Source organism: Triticum dicoccoides, chromosome 4B, assembly GCF_002162155.2.
Source record: "Triticum dicoccoides isolate Atlit2015 ecotype Zavitan chromosome 4B, WEW_v2.0, whole genome shotgun sequence".
In the NCBI taxonomy this organism is placed as follows: Eukaryota; Viridiplantae; Streptophyta; class Magnoliopsida; order Poales; family Poaceae; genus Triticum; species Triticum dicoccoides.
The window spans coordinates 674434741-674448400 of NC_041387.1; the positions used below are offsets into that span (position 1 = coordinate 674434741).

The 13660-nt window shown below is 48.3% G+C and overlaps 1 protein-coding gene across 2 annotated transcripts; it reads right to left on the minus strand.

Moving 5' to 3' along the window:
- Positions 1-452: 452 nt before the first annotated feature.
- LOC119292289 (taxadiene 5-alpha hydroxylase-like) lies at positions 453-2451 on the minus strand. 2 transcript variants are annotated; one of them, XR_005142929.1, is made up of 4 exons: positions 1506-2451; positions 1192-1379; positions 684-1075; positions 453-487 (listed from the first exon to the last, which is right to left on the minus strand). XR_005142929.1 is itself a non-coding variant. In XM_037571136.1 (3 exons), the coding sequence occupies exons 1-3, from the start codon at positions 2449-2451 to the stop codon at positions 746-748; spliced, it is 1464 nt and encodes a 487-aa protein (XP_037427033.1). In that variant the 3' UTR covers positions 522-745. The 2 variants fall into 2 exon arrangements, 1 of the variants encoding a protein (XP_037427033.1); XM_037571136.1 differs by lacking the exon at positions 453-487 and having other exon boundaries at positions 522-1075.
- Between the last annotated feature and the right edge of the window lie 11209 nt (positions 2452-13660).

Genomic DNA, 13660 nt, shown 5'->3' on the forward strand with positions numbered 1-13660 from the left:
CGGCGCCATGTAGTGTGGCGCTGACATGTACAATTTCGGCGTCATGCTATGTGGCGCCGACCCCAAGGGTCGGATTCCAAATTAGTTTTGCCCAAGGGATAGATGTGCCTCAAGTCGCTCAAAAGGGCCAAATTTGTGAAAAAAATACTATTATATTTTTTTTTTGAACACACTACAGAGGCAAGCGCTCATATACACGCGCATACACTCATCCCTATGAATGCACGCACACCCTATCTCTATGAGCACCTTCGAAAGACTGAGCCGACATATCATCTTGAATTTTATGAAGTCACCGTAGGCACCTCGTCGTCGACGGGAACGTCTCCTTCCACTGAATGCGCATCGCTGAAAATCTTGAAATAAATTCAGGAATAAATGCGAGCACGAGGACTTGAACCTTGGTGAGCTGGGGATACCACGGTCCTTCTAACCATTCAACAACACATGTTGGTTCATTATCGCCCAGTTGATTTGTAGCATCGCCCTTCGAGAAAAGATGAAGTGAACGGACAACTAGTAACTCAAATCCGGTAGGAAAGAAATGTATTACTTGTACATTACACCTGGCATGCGCATACAAGATGCATAAATGCCGATTTATTATGGAGTTCAACCAAAATACTAGTACTTTACATAACAGGTGACAAGCAACCCCTGATAAAACTCAAACATCATATTACCTGCCCACCAAAAAGGCGAGGACACAACTTTCCAAAATAAGCAACCACCCTGCTTCGGTTCCTTATTTAGTAAACCCTGGACGGTCACCCGGATTGATGTGCTCGAGTTCTATCGGCAGGCCTTCCAGTGGTGACGGGAAGGAGACCCTCATGAAAGTCTTCCCCTTGCAGCAAAGCTTCCATCTGAAGTGTCTCACCAGGTGGTGCATCATCACCAATGTTTCCATCTTGGCAAACTCCATCCCAGGGCATATTCTGGGGCCGCCACCGAACGGGACGAAGGAGCATGGTGGCGTCACGGATGACTGGCTCTGGAACCTGGATGGGTCGAACTTCGCTGGCTCGTGGAAGATGCTCGGGTCCATGTGCGTCGCGATTGCCGTCCAAATCACCTGAATACACGCTAAGAGTTTGCATTAGCATTTTTCATGCAATTTGGTGTTGCTTTCTTTGTCGAAAAGAAGAAGAAAAAAACTAAACTAGGCAAGTTGCCAGAATTAGCAAGGACCTGCCAGCCTTTTGGTATGTGGTAGCCATCGAACTCGATGTCCTCGAGTGCTGTACTAGAGGTGCCGAAGACAGGGGGGTTGATGCGAAGTGTCTCCTGTGCAACTTGCCATGTGAACTTCATCTTTGAGAGGTCTTCCCAGGTGAGAGCCTCTCCTTCAACCTTGTTCCTTGCAATTTCTTCATGCTCTGTACGTGTCCCGAAATTAACACACAACATGCATGCATGACTGTCCGCAAAGCAAAAAAATGAAAAGAGAGAGAGAGAGAGATAATGTACAGATAAAAAAGCATACACGATGGTGTGGCACTTACCTTGCACCATGGCGGCGAGGGTAGCCGGATCATTGGCGAGGTGGCTGACCATGCACGTCATGAGAATGGAGGTGGTTTCATGGCTGGCAACCAGGGCGAACATGACGTTGTCGAGAATCTCCTCATTGGTTAGCAGCTGCTCGCCATGGTCGTCTGTCATGCTGAGCAGGCGGTTGATGAGGTCGCTATTCGGCGACGCCTTGCCCTGCCCTAGCTTAGCCTTCTTGTCACTTGTAATCACCTCGAGCAGCCGTCGTGCCCTTCGGCCGGCCTTGAGGCTCCGGCTGAACGTTGTGAAGGGAAGGTTGATCGGGATGGCAAAAACACCCTCGACCATGCGCCCAAAGTCACGGGTGAACGCGTCCCGCGTGGCACCCGTCTCAAGGCCGAAGAGTAGCGAGGAGGTGATGTCGAACGTTAACCCCCTCATGAGTGGCAGCACCGTGATGGTGGTGTGGCCTTGCCAGTGCTCCTCTAGGTGGCGCCTCACCTTGGCGTCAATCCTCCCAGTGTATCGCCTGAGCATGTCCGGCTTGAGGAACTCCATTAGCGCCCCACGGATGCGCCGGTGATCTTGGCCGTGCATGTCCACGATACTCTTCTCCCCGAAGATACGTTGGAAGGACCGGGGCGTCCCCATCCGCAGCCCGCTGGTAAAGAACATGAACTTGTTGGCCGCCGGGCCCGTCAGGAAAACCGTCGGCCTGCACAACACCGATGCCTTGGAAACCGGCCCGTACCTCTTCATCCGGTCATGTATCCACTCGTTGCCGCTGTTGGTGCGCGCGGCTCGGAAGACGCTGAAGGTCTGGCCAATCACCGGAAGTCCTAGGGAGCCAGGGGGCAGGTTGGCCGGACCCCAACATTTCCTGGCTCGGCTCAAGAGGTGGATGGCTATGGCCGAGGCCGTGACAACCAGTGCTACGACTTTGAGCAAATAATCCATCTCAAGAGGCCGAAAGGTGTGGTAGCACCGGGGGGTCCCGAACCCCTTTTATCTATCCCTTGAGCGTCCATGAGACTGGTGCAGGAATCAAGTTTGTTTGACCGAGGCAACAGCGGTTCCTCTCGAGTCTCGACTAGGCCTGTGGTTTGCCTGGACAGACGATTTTTTTTTCAAAAGTAGCACGTTTTTTATAGCAATTTCGGAAACTAGCAGTGTCGATACGTTATTTGCAAAACTAGCGGCCCGTCGGTCAACGGTTGGCCGAAGTGGACCTTTTCGGCCTGCGGAAGCCCGAAGACACGTCTTCGGTTAAGCCAGGCCGAAGCGTGCGCGAACTGGGCCGAAGACGGGCCTCTTCGGCCAGCCAGAGACCGAAGATGGGCCTCTTCGGCCAGCCAGCGACCGAAGAGGTCTTCGGCTTACCAGTGGCCGAAGAGTAGCGGATAAGGCCCGAGCGGCATCTTCTTTCTCCTGTTCTTCCTCTGTCTCTCTCGTTCCTCTCTGTATATCGCCCCCCTCGCTGATCTCTTCGTTTCTCCACCTATTTTCGAATCCAAAGCACAGAAACGGTAGATCGTAGCCATCTCCATCGGCCTACGGTCATTTTTTCCCAATAGCTATTTGTGCGTACAAGTGAGGTGGAGTCATGATGGGGTGAGGAGGAGAGGCCATGGTGGGCTGAGGAGGAGGAGGCGGTTTGGCTGGTGAGGAGGAGGTGCAGCTTCGTGCCACCGAGGGGGTGGCGTTGGTGGTGTCTGTTGGTGCAAGTTCTTCGTGAGGTGGCCACACGCGTCGAAGGTATAATCACGCGTCACATTTTATTAGTGTTAATTGGTTTGTGTTGGCATTTTAGCGGATAGTTAGTGTAGCCGGTAACAATTTTTTCATTGCGATTAATTAGAAGGTGGCAATGTCTGACAGGTGAAAATGTCTGTATCAGTAAATTTGACTGTTTACTATGGCCCTGGTAATGTTCGATATAATGAGTTGGGGGTTGATCTTAGCGAGTTTAAAAATGGCGTCATGACACTTTCAGACCCGGACAGAGTGGACATTAGACAGTTGAAGCACTGGTTGACTACTAGTTTTGGGTTGGATTCTGAAGTATGTTCCGTCAGTATTCATGCATTGTGGACCAAATCCTGTAAAAATGTCAAGTGGGAGTTGATGCCGATAGATAGGAGCCAGCATTGGTTGACCCTGTTAAGTCGTTGCCGAGACCGAAGAATCCACCCATATGTCCTAGTGCAGCCAGTGGCGAAGGAGGAGAATACCGTACAACTCCATGTGGGGTATGAACCCGGCCAGGGTAGTCGAGTTGCTAACGAGATTCATTTATCCGGGTCACAGCCACCGGATGTGGATCCTAGCCAAACCGAGAAGGATTCAGACTACATGCTGGACAATGTTTGTGGTCATGATACTGGGCAGAATATTCAGTCGATAATATTAGCTGGTTCTGGTGTTGCTGATGGGGATGAGGAAGGCGATGAAATGCAGAGGGTGATGGAGGAAGAGAACGATGATGGATATGCAGAGGATCTGGATTCTGAAAATTCTGAGGATGAAGTGGAGGTACCGATTCCTTCTGCATGGAATCAGGACATATCCACCGGCCTTACTGTGAACGATGGCCATGAGACTCCATGGCAATATAATCTGAACCAAGTCCAGATAGGGGCTATGTTTGATACAAAGAAAAAAATTGAAGTATGCAGTGATAAAGTGGGCTATGTCTACTCAGAGGGTTTTCCGGACAGACAGATCAAACCCAACAAACTATACCGTGAAGTGTGTTGAAACAGGTTGTCCTGCGAAGGTGCACGGGCACGTGCCGAAGTATAACATCCACTGGGTTGTCACGAATGTGGTCCCACATAATTGTGTGAGGAAAAACTTGTTGGTTCGTCATCCAAACCTGACTTCAACTCTCATTGCGCAACTCATGTATACTGAGAGAGTGGAGAAAAAAGATATGGAAGCAAAACACATCCAGACAGCAGTGAAGGTCAGATGGAATTATGACATTCGTTATGGGAAGGCTTGGAGGGCTAAGCAGAAGGCTATGGAGGAAAGGTTTGGGACGTTCTTTGACTCATATGATAATGTTGTCCGTCTCCTGGATGTACTGAAGGAGAGGAATCCCGGCACTTATGTTAACGTACAACATACAAGGTTGCTGAGTATACCAGGTTTCAAGGTGTTGAAACGAGTATTATTCTCTTTCGCTATGTGCATTGAAGCTTTCCGGCATTGTCCTCCTGTGATGTTTGTGGATGGTACATTCCTGACTGGTCAGTACAAAGGGCAAATCCTGACTGCCATTGGCGTGGATGGAAACAATCAAATCATTCCACTTGCCATGGCATTTGTGGAGGGTGAGAACTTTCTGAGCTGGGTGTGGTTCTTTCGGCAAGTGAAAATTGCCATCGTGAAGGATCGACCAAACGTGTGTGTCATTCATGATAGGCATGCTGGTATATTGAAGGCTGTGAAGACATTAAGGAATCCAACAGTAGACGAACCAACACCTTGGAAGGATTTGCAGAGCCGGTGGTGCATGCGCCATCTTGGGGCTAACTTTTTCTCACAGTTTAAGAACAAGCGGTTGATGAACTTGTTTAAAAAATTGTGCAAGCAGAACCAGGAGCGTAAATACCAATTTATTTGGTCAAAACTTGATGAGTTTACTAAGAAGCAGGTCCGTGCCAGGAAGAAAATGGAAAAGGACCAACAACAATTAGCAACACTCATGGTGGAGCTAGAGGAGCCAGTTGGTCTCTGTGACTTGCCAGCAATTGACCCTCCTAATACTAAGAGAAAGAAGGGGAGGGCAATAAAGGATTTTTCAGAGTGGATAGAGAAAGAGCCTCCCGTGAATTGGTCTTTGTTGCATGACACCCATGGAGCTAGGTATGGCCACATGACAACCAACCTTGCAGAGGTGTATAACTTTGTACTCAGAGGGAATAGAGCATTGCCACTCACAGCTATTGTGGAGGCTGTATTCCATGGCACTTTGAGATATTTCAGAGACCGACACGAGTTAGCAAAGAAGCATATTATAGATAATCAGAACACACCTTACTGTAGCCGTGTCATGGAGTATATGGCAGAGAAGATAGAGAAAGCAAAGAAGCACACTGTGAGACTCGTAGGTAATCAGGAAAGGAGGTATGAGGTTCAGCTACCTACCGATGGTTTTGGTTCTGCGAATGAGGTGAAGACGCATGAGGTAAAAATTGGAACGGAATTTTATCCAACGTGTGAGTGTACATGCAACAAACCAAAGTTGTTGCACCTGCCTTGCTCACATGTGTTGGCTGCCTGTGGCCAGATTGAGTTGGCTGCCATCTCCTTTGTGTCGCCATACTACTTAAAAGAGGCTGTACTGAACACATGGACCGGTGAGATGACAGGGTTTAGAGTCGTTGGCAATTTCAACAAGGTTAACGACGGTGAGAGAGTATACATCCCGGATCCAAAACTTCGGCGAACAAGCAGGGGTCGACGTAAGGCCCGTCGAATCCGAAATGATATGGACCAATCTGAAGCTGGTGGAGCAACCAGACAATGTTTGCTATGCGCGGCTTATGGGCATAGGATGAAATATTGTCCTGACCTGAACAAAGATGGTGCTTCCACATCGACGAGTGCTTCCACATCGACGGCTGCAACAACAGAAGCAAGAGGCGGACGTGGTCGTGGCAGTCGAGGCCGAAGGGGAGGACGAGGAAGGAATAACTCAGAAGCTATATAATGTGGGGGAGAATGTTTTAATTTGTAATATCGTCTGGACTATGTTTTATTTTGCAATGTCTGAACTATGTATTAATTTGTAATGTCGGCTGGACTATATTTTACTTTGTATGTCCAAACTATGTATTAATTTGTAATGTTGACTGAACTATGTTTTACTTTGTATGTCTGAACTATGTATTAATTTGCAATGTCTGGACTATGTTTTGATGGCAGATATGTCTTTGTATCCGTTGCTTAATGGTACGATTGATAGAGGTCACCGGGCTGCACTTATGCAAGGGGGCAAGAACTTCGACGTTTTGGTCACTCGCACCCCGAAGACTAACTGGATGATACACCCTTCATGGGTTGATAGGTATTGATACATATAGTGCCTTACACGTTTGACATAGGTATTGAAACATATAATTACTTACTTTTCATGCTACATTCTCTTTTTTTGTAGGTTAAGTTGGGCTGGACTTCTACCCTTGGCACGGCTGGTTGAGGGTACGTTGGAAGAGTGGGTTGACCATCCGAACTTGGATGAGGCAGGTGAACCAATGCAGTTGAAAAAGAGGCAAGTGAAACGATTCTCTTACGACAGGTCACTCCTTACTTGCTTAGTAGATAGATGGAGACCAGACACACACACCTTTCACTTTCCCTGGGGAGAGATGGCGCCTACTTTATAGGATGTCTCCTACTTGTTGGGATTACCTTTGGCCGGTGATGCCATAGGTCCTTTAGAGGCAGAACCTGGCTGGCTTGCAAATATGCAGGCCAGTTTTCTAGCTGCGGTGCCAACTGCTACGGGCTTAAACGATGATCCTCACGGGCCACGTTTTAGGTGGTTGAGCCAGTTTCAGGTAACCTTCGTGGCCACATGACTATGTTTTTTTAGTTACCAATAGTACATCGTTCACACAATTGTATGTTTTCTATGTAGATTGTCTCATTAGGATACCCCGCAGTAGATTTGTCAGACGCACAGATTGATCGATCCCTAGAGGCATATATTCTATGGTTGTTCGGCAAGACGATGTTCACGGAGAACCACGTAACCACTGTTGATGCACGATTCATCGGTATTGCACGAGAGATAGCTGACGCACGTTGCCCTGCGGATATTGTCCAGAGGAGTTTTGGTTCTGCCGTGTTAGCAGCTACGTATAGAGGCTTGTGCAAAGGTTGCTTATTGAAGTCTAGAAAGTCAGGTCTGGTTGGATGTCCACTATTGTTGCAGCTCTGGTCTTACGAGAGATTCCCTATTGGACGACCCTATGTCTCCATTGACACACCGTTTGGGTTGGAGGACATGGCAGGGGCTTACGTGCCTGCTATCGGCGACTTGCCTACTATGGGATCTGTTTGGGCACGGAGAGAGGTAGTTTTAAATTATGTAATTCCTTCGATTATTTTTGCTGTGCAATAGTATTACTAATGTAAATTTGTTGTCATGTACAGAGACAGTTTGCACATACCCAGGTGAAGGGCTGCTGCCCGTCCTTCACGGTGCAGTTTGATAGTTTGCACGAGGATCAAGTTATCTGGGAGCCCTACTCGTATCAGACTATAACATCCAGGTATCCAGTTGGGATCTCTGCCTTATGCACTAGAGATCGGCACTACTGGATGACCAAGGCAAAGTTGGTGTTCGACGTGACGGTTGAGGAGATGGCTCTTTATAGGGTGATGAGACAGTTTGGTCTATGTCAAGAGCCTGCAATTCCAGATATTCCACGGATACCAGACCACGTTCACAAGTAAGTAATAATATTAAAGTTGTCAGCACTACATTCAGAATATATCTAACCATGCAACACGCATGTCAATCTGATTAATCTGTCAATCTCAGGTACAGTCGCGTAGGAGGAAACAAGTCCATGGCTGTTTGGCTTCAGAGCATTAGCCCTTACGTTCAAGAATGGACTACGGCACCGACAAATATCTGGAATGAGGTTGGGTCCTTTGACTGGGACAAGTTTGGGTTGTATTTACAAACTTACCGGCATACAACGAGGATCTACTTGGTTCCATCAGCTGCTCCTGATCAGATTGAAGCCCCTCTGACCAGCGATATGTACCCAACTACCTCTGTTGTGGGAACGAGACACCACACGGTACGTGTCATGCTTATCATATGTGTAGTTCTATCATAACCTTATCATATACAATGGGTTAACTCTTCATGTGCAGAGTGACTTGACAGTCCAGGCGCGAGAGGAGGTTTCCGCTTTAATGCGGCAGGTTGAGAGGGGGGCACTACTAGGAAAAGGGCTATAGATAGGATTGATTCTAATGGCGCACCGTGGAAGCAGTGCGCCACTACTATATACTAATGGCGCACCTGTTTGTGATACGCCATTAGTGTGGAAGACACTAATGGCGCACCGTAAACAGGGTGCGCCACTAGTATGAATTATTTTTTTTTCCATTTTCCCATACATACTAATGGCGCATCGTGTCCATAATGCGCCATTACTATCTATAACTACTAATGGCGCACCAAGCAGGCAGTGCGCCATTACTGTAAATTTTGTTTTATTCTTTTTTTTTGCAAAACTACTAATGGCGCATCGTGGCACAGTGCGCCATTACTAGTTTAAACTAGTAGTGGCGCACTCAGAGGAGATGCGCCATTAGTATATATACTTATTATTTTTACTTTTTTGCAAAACTACTAATGGCGCATCTAGTGGCGCATTTTCCTATGGTGCGCCATTAGTAACCTGGGACCAACAAGATATTTTGGACAGCCCACACCTACCCACTCACTTTCCCCACTTCATTCCATCCACCTCCTTCTCCAAGCTTTCGGCCATCTCCTCCTCCTCACCTCATTTCCACCATAGATTCAACAAAATTAAGTGGTGAAATTACCTTTTTTGATAGGTAAGTAAGGGAAAGCTATCTTCATGATATAGATCTACTTTTTTTTCTCCCTAGCTCGCTCCAACAACGTGCACATGCACTTTTTGTGGCCTAGCTAGATCTATGTATGTTTGTGGTGTTGCATGTGTTTGTGGTGTTGCATATATGTTTGTGTTTGAAGGTACCGGTATTTGAAATATGCGATAGTTGCCAATATTTTGCCGGAATGTCTTGATTCATTTCCGTTTCGGCGAGAATTTTGGCACTATGCATTCTTTTTGGTCCTATTTTTAGGGAAGGTCATGCCAAATTTTTTCTTGGTTCTAACATATCATTTTGCTCTACCCCGCAGGCGACCATGGTCCGCACGATGACTGAAGGCATCGTGAATAGGTTTTTGAGCTCCGCGAAGGCCGAGATGCTTCAAAAGAACGAGACGGAGATAAGATGTCCATGTCGAAGATGCAAGCTGAAGAGCCTTATTGCGGACCCGGATTCCGGGCAGGTGCGGGACCACCTGCTCTTGCGTGGTTTCATGGATGGCTATCGGTGGCAAGGTGATGAAGATGACTATCAAGTCGTCCATGGCCGGGGCCGGGCAAGAAATGAGGAAGGGCAACAAGACAAGTACCACCGCGGCGAGGGCGGGCGAGAAGACGAAGAATCTCCAGGACATGATCACGACGGTGATGCTATACACAGTCATCATGTAGAAGATGTCGTACATGATGATGAGGAAGATCAAGACGAAGGGAATGATCATGAAGATGAAGATGCCGAAGCAGACGACGATGGAGGCTGGGTGCAGGACCCTCATATTCAAGAGCTGCTTCTCAAGCGGACGGATAACGCAAGAGCTGCCGCCCGAGAGAAAGCCAAGCTGGATCAACTGGAGATAGACGCGGTTACTCCATTGTATGAAGGATGCAGGCCCGAGGATACCCGCCTGAAAGTAACCTCATGGCTCTGGAGATGAAGGTAAAACACAAAATGACCGACGCATGCTTCGACGAGAACATGTCATTCTGGCACGAACGTCTTCCCAAGGGGAACAAGTGCCCGACCAGTTTCAAGGAGGCGAAGAAAATCGTGTGTCCTCTGGATTTACCGCACGTGAAATACCATGTGTGCATGAACAATTGCATCATTTATCGGGACGAGCACGCGGAGTCTACCATATGTCCGGTGTGCGGCGTCACTCGATACAAGAAGAGGAAGAAAGCTCCTCGAAAATCGGTGTGGTACTTTCCGATCACTCCTCGTCTGCAGCGGTATTTCGCGGACCCTAAGGTAGCAAAGCTCCTGCGTTGGCACGCGGATAGGGAGGAGAAGAAGCGAGAAGATGACGCAAATGATCCGGAGATAGATAAAAAAGACAAGATGCTGAGTCACCCTAAGGATGCGAGCCAGTGGCAAGCGTTGAACTTCGAATACCCAGAATTTGGGAACTGTCCAAGGAACATCATGCTGGGCGCGAGCACCGATGGAGTCAATCCGTTTGGCAGCCAGAGAAGCACACATAGCACCTGGCCTGTGTTTGTGTGGATGTACAACCTTCCCCCCTGGTTGTGCATGAAGAGGAAGTACATTCACATGAGTATGCTAATTGAAGGGCCGAAACAACCAGGGAACGACATCAATCTGTATCTGGGGCTGCTGAAAGAGGAGCTTGACACGCTGTGGAAAATGCCAGCCAATACGTGGGACGCCGCAGAGAAAGAATATTTCCCTATGAGAGCCGCACTGCTCACGACGGTGCACGACTATCTCGGTTACGGATATCTCGCGGGGCAGGTAGTCCACGGATTTTCTGGATGCGTAAGGTGCATGGATGACACAACGTATCGCCAGCTAGATAGAGATCCCGGGTCTTCGAAAACCGTGTTCATGGGACATCGAAGGTGGCTTCGCGACGATGACCCGTGGAGGAAACGCAAGGATCTGTTCGATGGTGAAACCGAACCCCGAAAACGCCCGTGTACGAGGAGCGGCGAGGAAATAGACAAGCTGTTGAAAAATTGGAAAGACTGCCCACTGCCGGGAAAGAGGCGAAAGGCGCCAGAGCCGCTGCTGAAGGTATGGAAAACGAGGTCTGTTTTCTGGGACTTGCCGTACTGGAAGATCCACCGTGTGCCTCACAGCCTTGATGTCATGCATATCACGAAGAACGTGTGCGAGAGTCTGCTTGGTACCCTGCTCAACATGCCAGAGAGGACCAAAGATGGGCTGAAAGCAAGGGCAGACTTGAAATCAATGGGCATCAGGCAGGAGCTTCACGCTAATGATGATGATGATGATGATGATGAGGCGAAGCAGGACACGGAAAGTCATCGGAAAGGCAAAAAGGCCAAGAAGACCGGAAATGACTACCCTCCCGCGTGCTTCACTCTAAGTCAGGAGGAGATCGAGCAGTTTTTCACCTGCCTCCTAGGAGTAAAACTTCCTTACGGTTACGCGGGGAAGATAATCAGATACCTAGACCCAGCGAAGCAGAAGTTCAGCGGGATGAAGTCTCACGACTGTCACGTGCTGATGACGCAGATACTTCCAGTTGCAATCCGTGGGATCATGGACGCGCACGTCCGTGAAACGCTATTTGGCCTATGCAACTTTTTCGACGTCATCTCTCGGAAGTCGATTGGCGTGAGGCAACTCAGAAGGCTACAGGAAGAGATCGTGGTGATACTATGCGAGCTTGAGATGTACTTCCCGCCCGCATTCTTCGACGTTATGGTGCATCTGCTGGTCCATATAGTGGAGGATATCATCCAACTCGGGCCGACGTTCCTGCACAGCATGATGTCGTTCGAAAGGATGAATGGTGTCATCAAAGGATACGTTCGCAACATGTCACGTCCAGAGGGAAGCATAGCCAGGGGCTTTCTGACCGAAGAGTGCATCTCCTACTGCACGAATTATCTAGGCATCGAGAACCCCGTTGGTCTGCCCGTCAACAGGCACCTCGGCAGGCTCGCTGGATGGGGTCACCATGAGGGTCGCCGCGAAATGCATGTCGACTTCGAGGGTCGACTCGCCGACTTTGAAAGAGCAAACCTAGTCGCGCTACAACACATAGACGTGGTCGATCCTTGGGTGGTAGAGCACAAAACCTTTATTAAGAAGACGTACAATGACCGAGGACAACAGAGGACGGACGGAGATATACTCAAAGAGCACAACTCATGTTTAACGCGTTGGTTCAAGCAGAAGCTTCTGTCGTACCCTTTACATGAGGATTCTTCCGCGGAAGAACAACTCATATTCGCCTTGTCACAGGGCGCCGAGCACAACCTGATGACCTATGAGGCGTACGATATCAACGGCTAAACATTCTACACCGAGGACAAGGACATGAAGAGCGATGGTTATCAGAACTCCGGGGTAACGATGGAATCCTACACCGGTAACGACAAGGACAGATACTACGGAAGGATCAAGGAGATTTGGGAGCTGAGCTACGCTGGAGAGAAGGTCCCGACGTTCCATGTCAGATGGGCCAAAAACGTCATAAAAGAAGACCGGTATTTCACCACCATGGTTATACCCGAAGCCAAATCCAAGACCACGGGCGCAAACGTCACCGCGAAAAATGAGCCATGGGTACTGGCTTCCCAAGTGGACCAATGCTTCTTCATTACCGACCCGCCAAAGCCCAGTCGTGTTGTCGTGAGGAGAGGCAAAAGGAAGATCATCGGAATGGATGGAGTAGCCAATGAGCAAGACTTCGACAAGTACGGCGACCCGAATATCGAACATGACGACGACGATGAAGTAGCAGCACACACCACAAGAAGAAGCAGGACCACCCTACCTAAAGGACGTCCGTTCCACAGAAGAACTCCGTTTGCGAAAAAGAAGGGCAAGAAGATTGTGAACAGATAGCTAGCTAAGACCGATTGTATTTAAATCGTAGTCTTCATTTCTCGATTGTATTTCATGGGCACTTTTTGATATCATGAATATTTTTAAATTTCATGGGCACTTTTTGAATTCATGAGGACACTTGATCTCGATTCCCCCTCCATCTCGATCTCGATCCCCCTCCATCTCGATCGCACCTGCACCCTCCCCCGCTAGCTCCACCCATCGCAACCCTCCCCCGCACCCGGCCCCCCACACCCGCACTTTTTGAACATATTTTTTAAAAAAAAATTAGTATTTTTATAAAAAACATTACTGTTATAATTTAAACAAGTTTGAACATATTTAAACACAAATAAATATAAAAAACAGCATTTAAAATGCATAAAAAATATTACTGTTATGATTTAAACAAGTTTGAACATATTTAAACACAAATAAATATAAAAACACCATTTAAAATGCATAAAAAAATATTGGGGATCCTGGGAATCGAACCCAGGACCTCCTAGTGTGTGTGCTGCGTGCTGACCAGTCGGGCTAGTGGGTGGGTTCTGTTGTAGATAGGGTTGGGCTGTAGATATGGCTACTGGGCTAGATTAAAACAAAATTCTAATGGCGCACCGAGGGGTGGTGCGCCATTAGAACAGTCGTACTTATGGCGCACCGGCGTGTGGTGCGCCATTAGAAAGCTTCCCTCCACCTATTCCCCTCTGGCCTCTCTCCCTCCCTC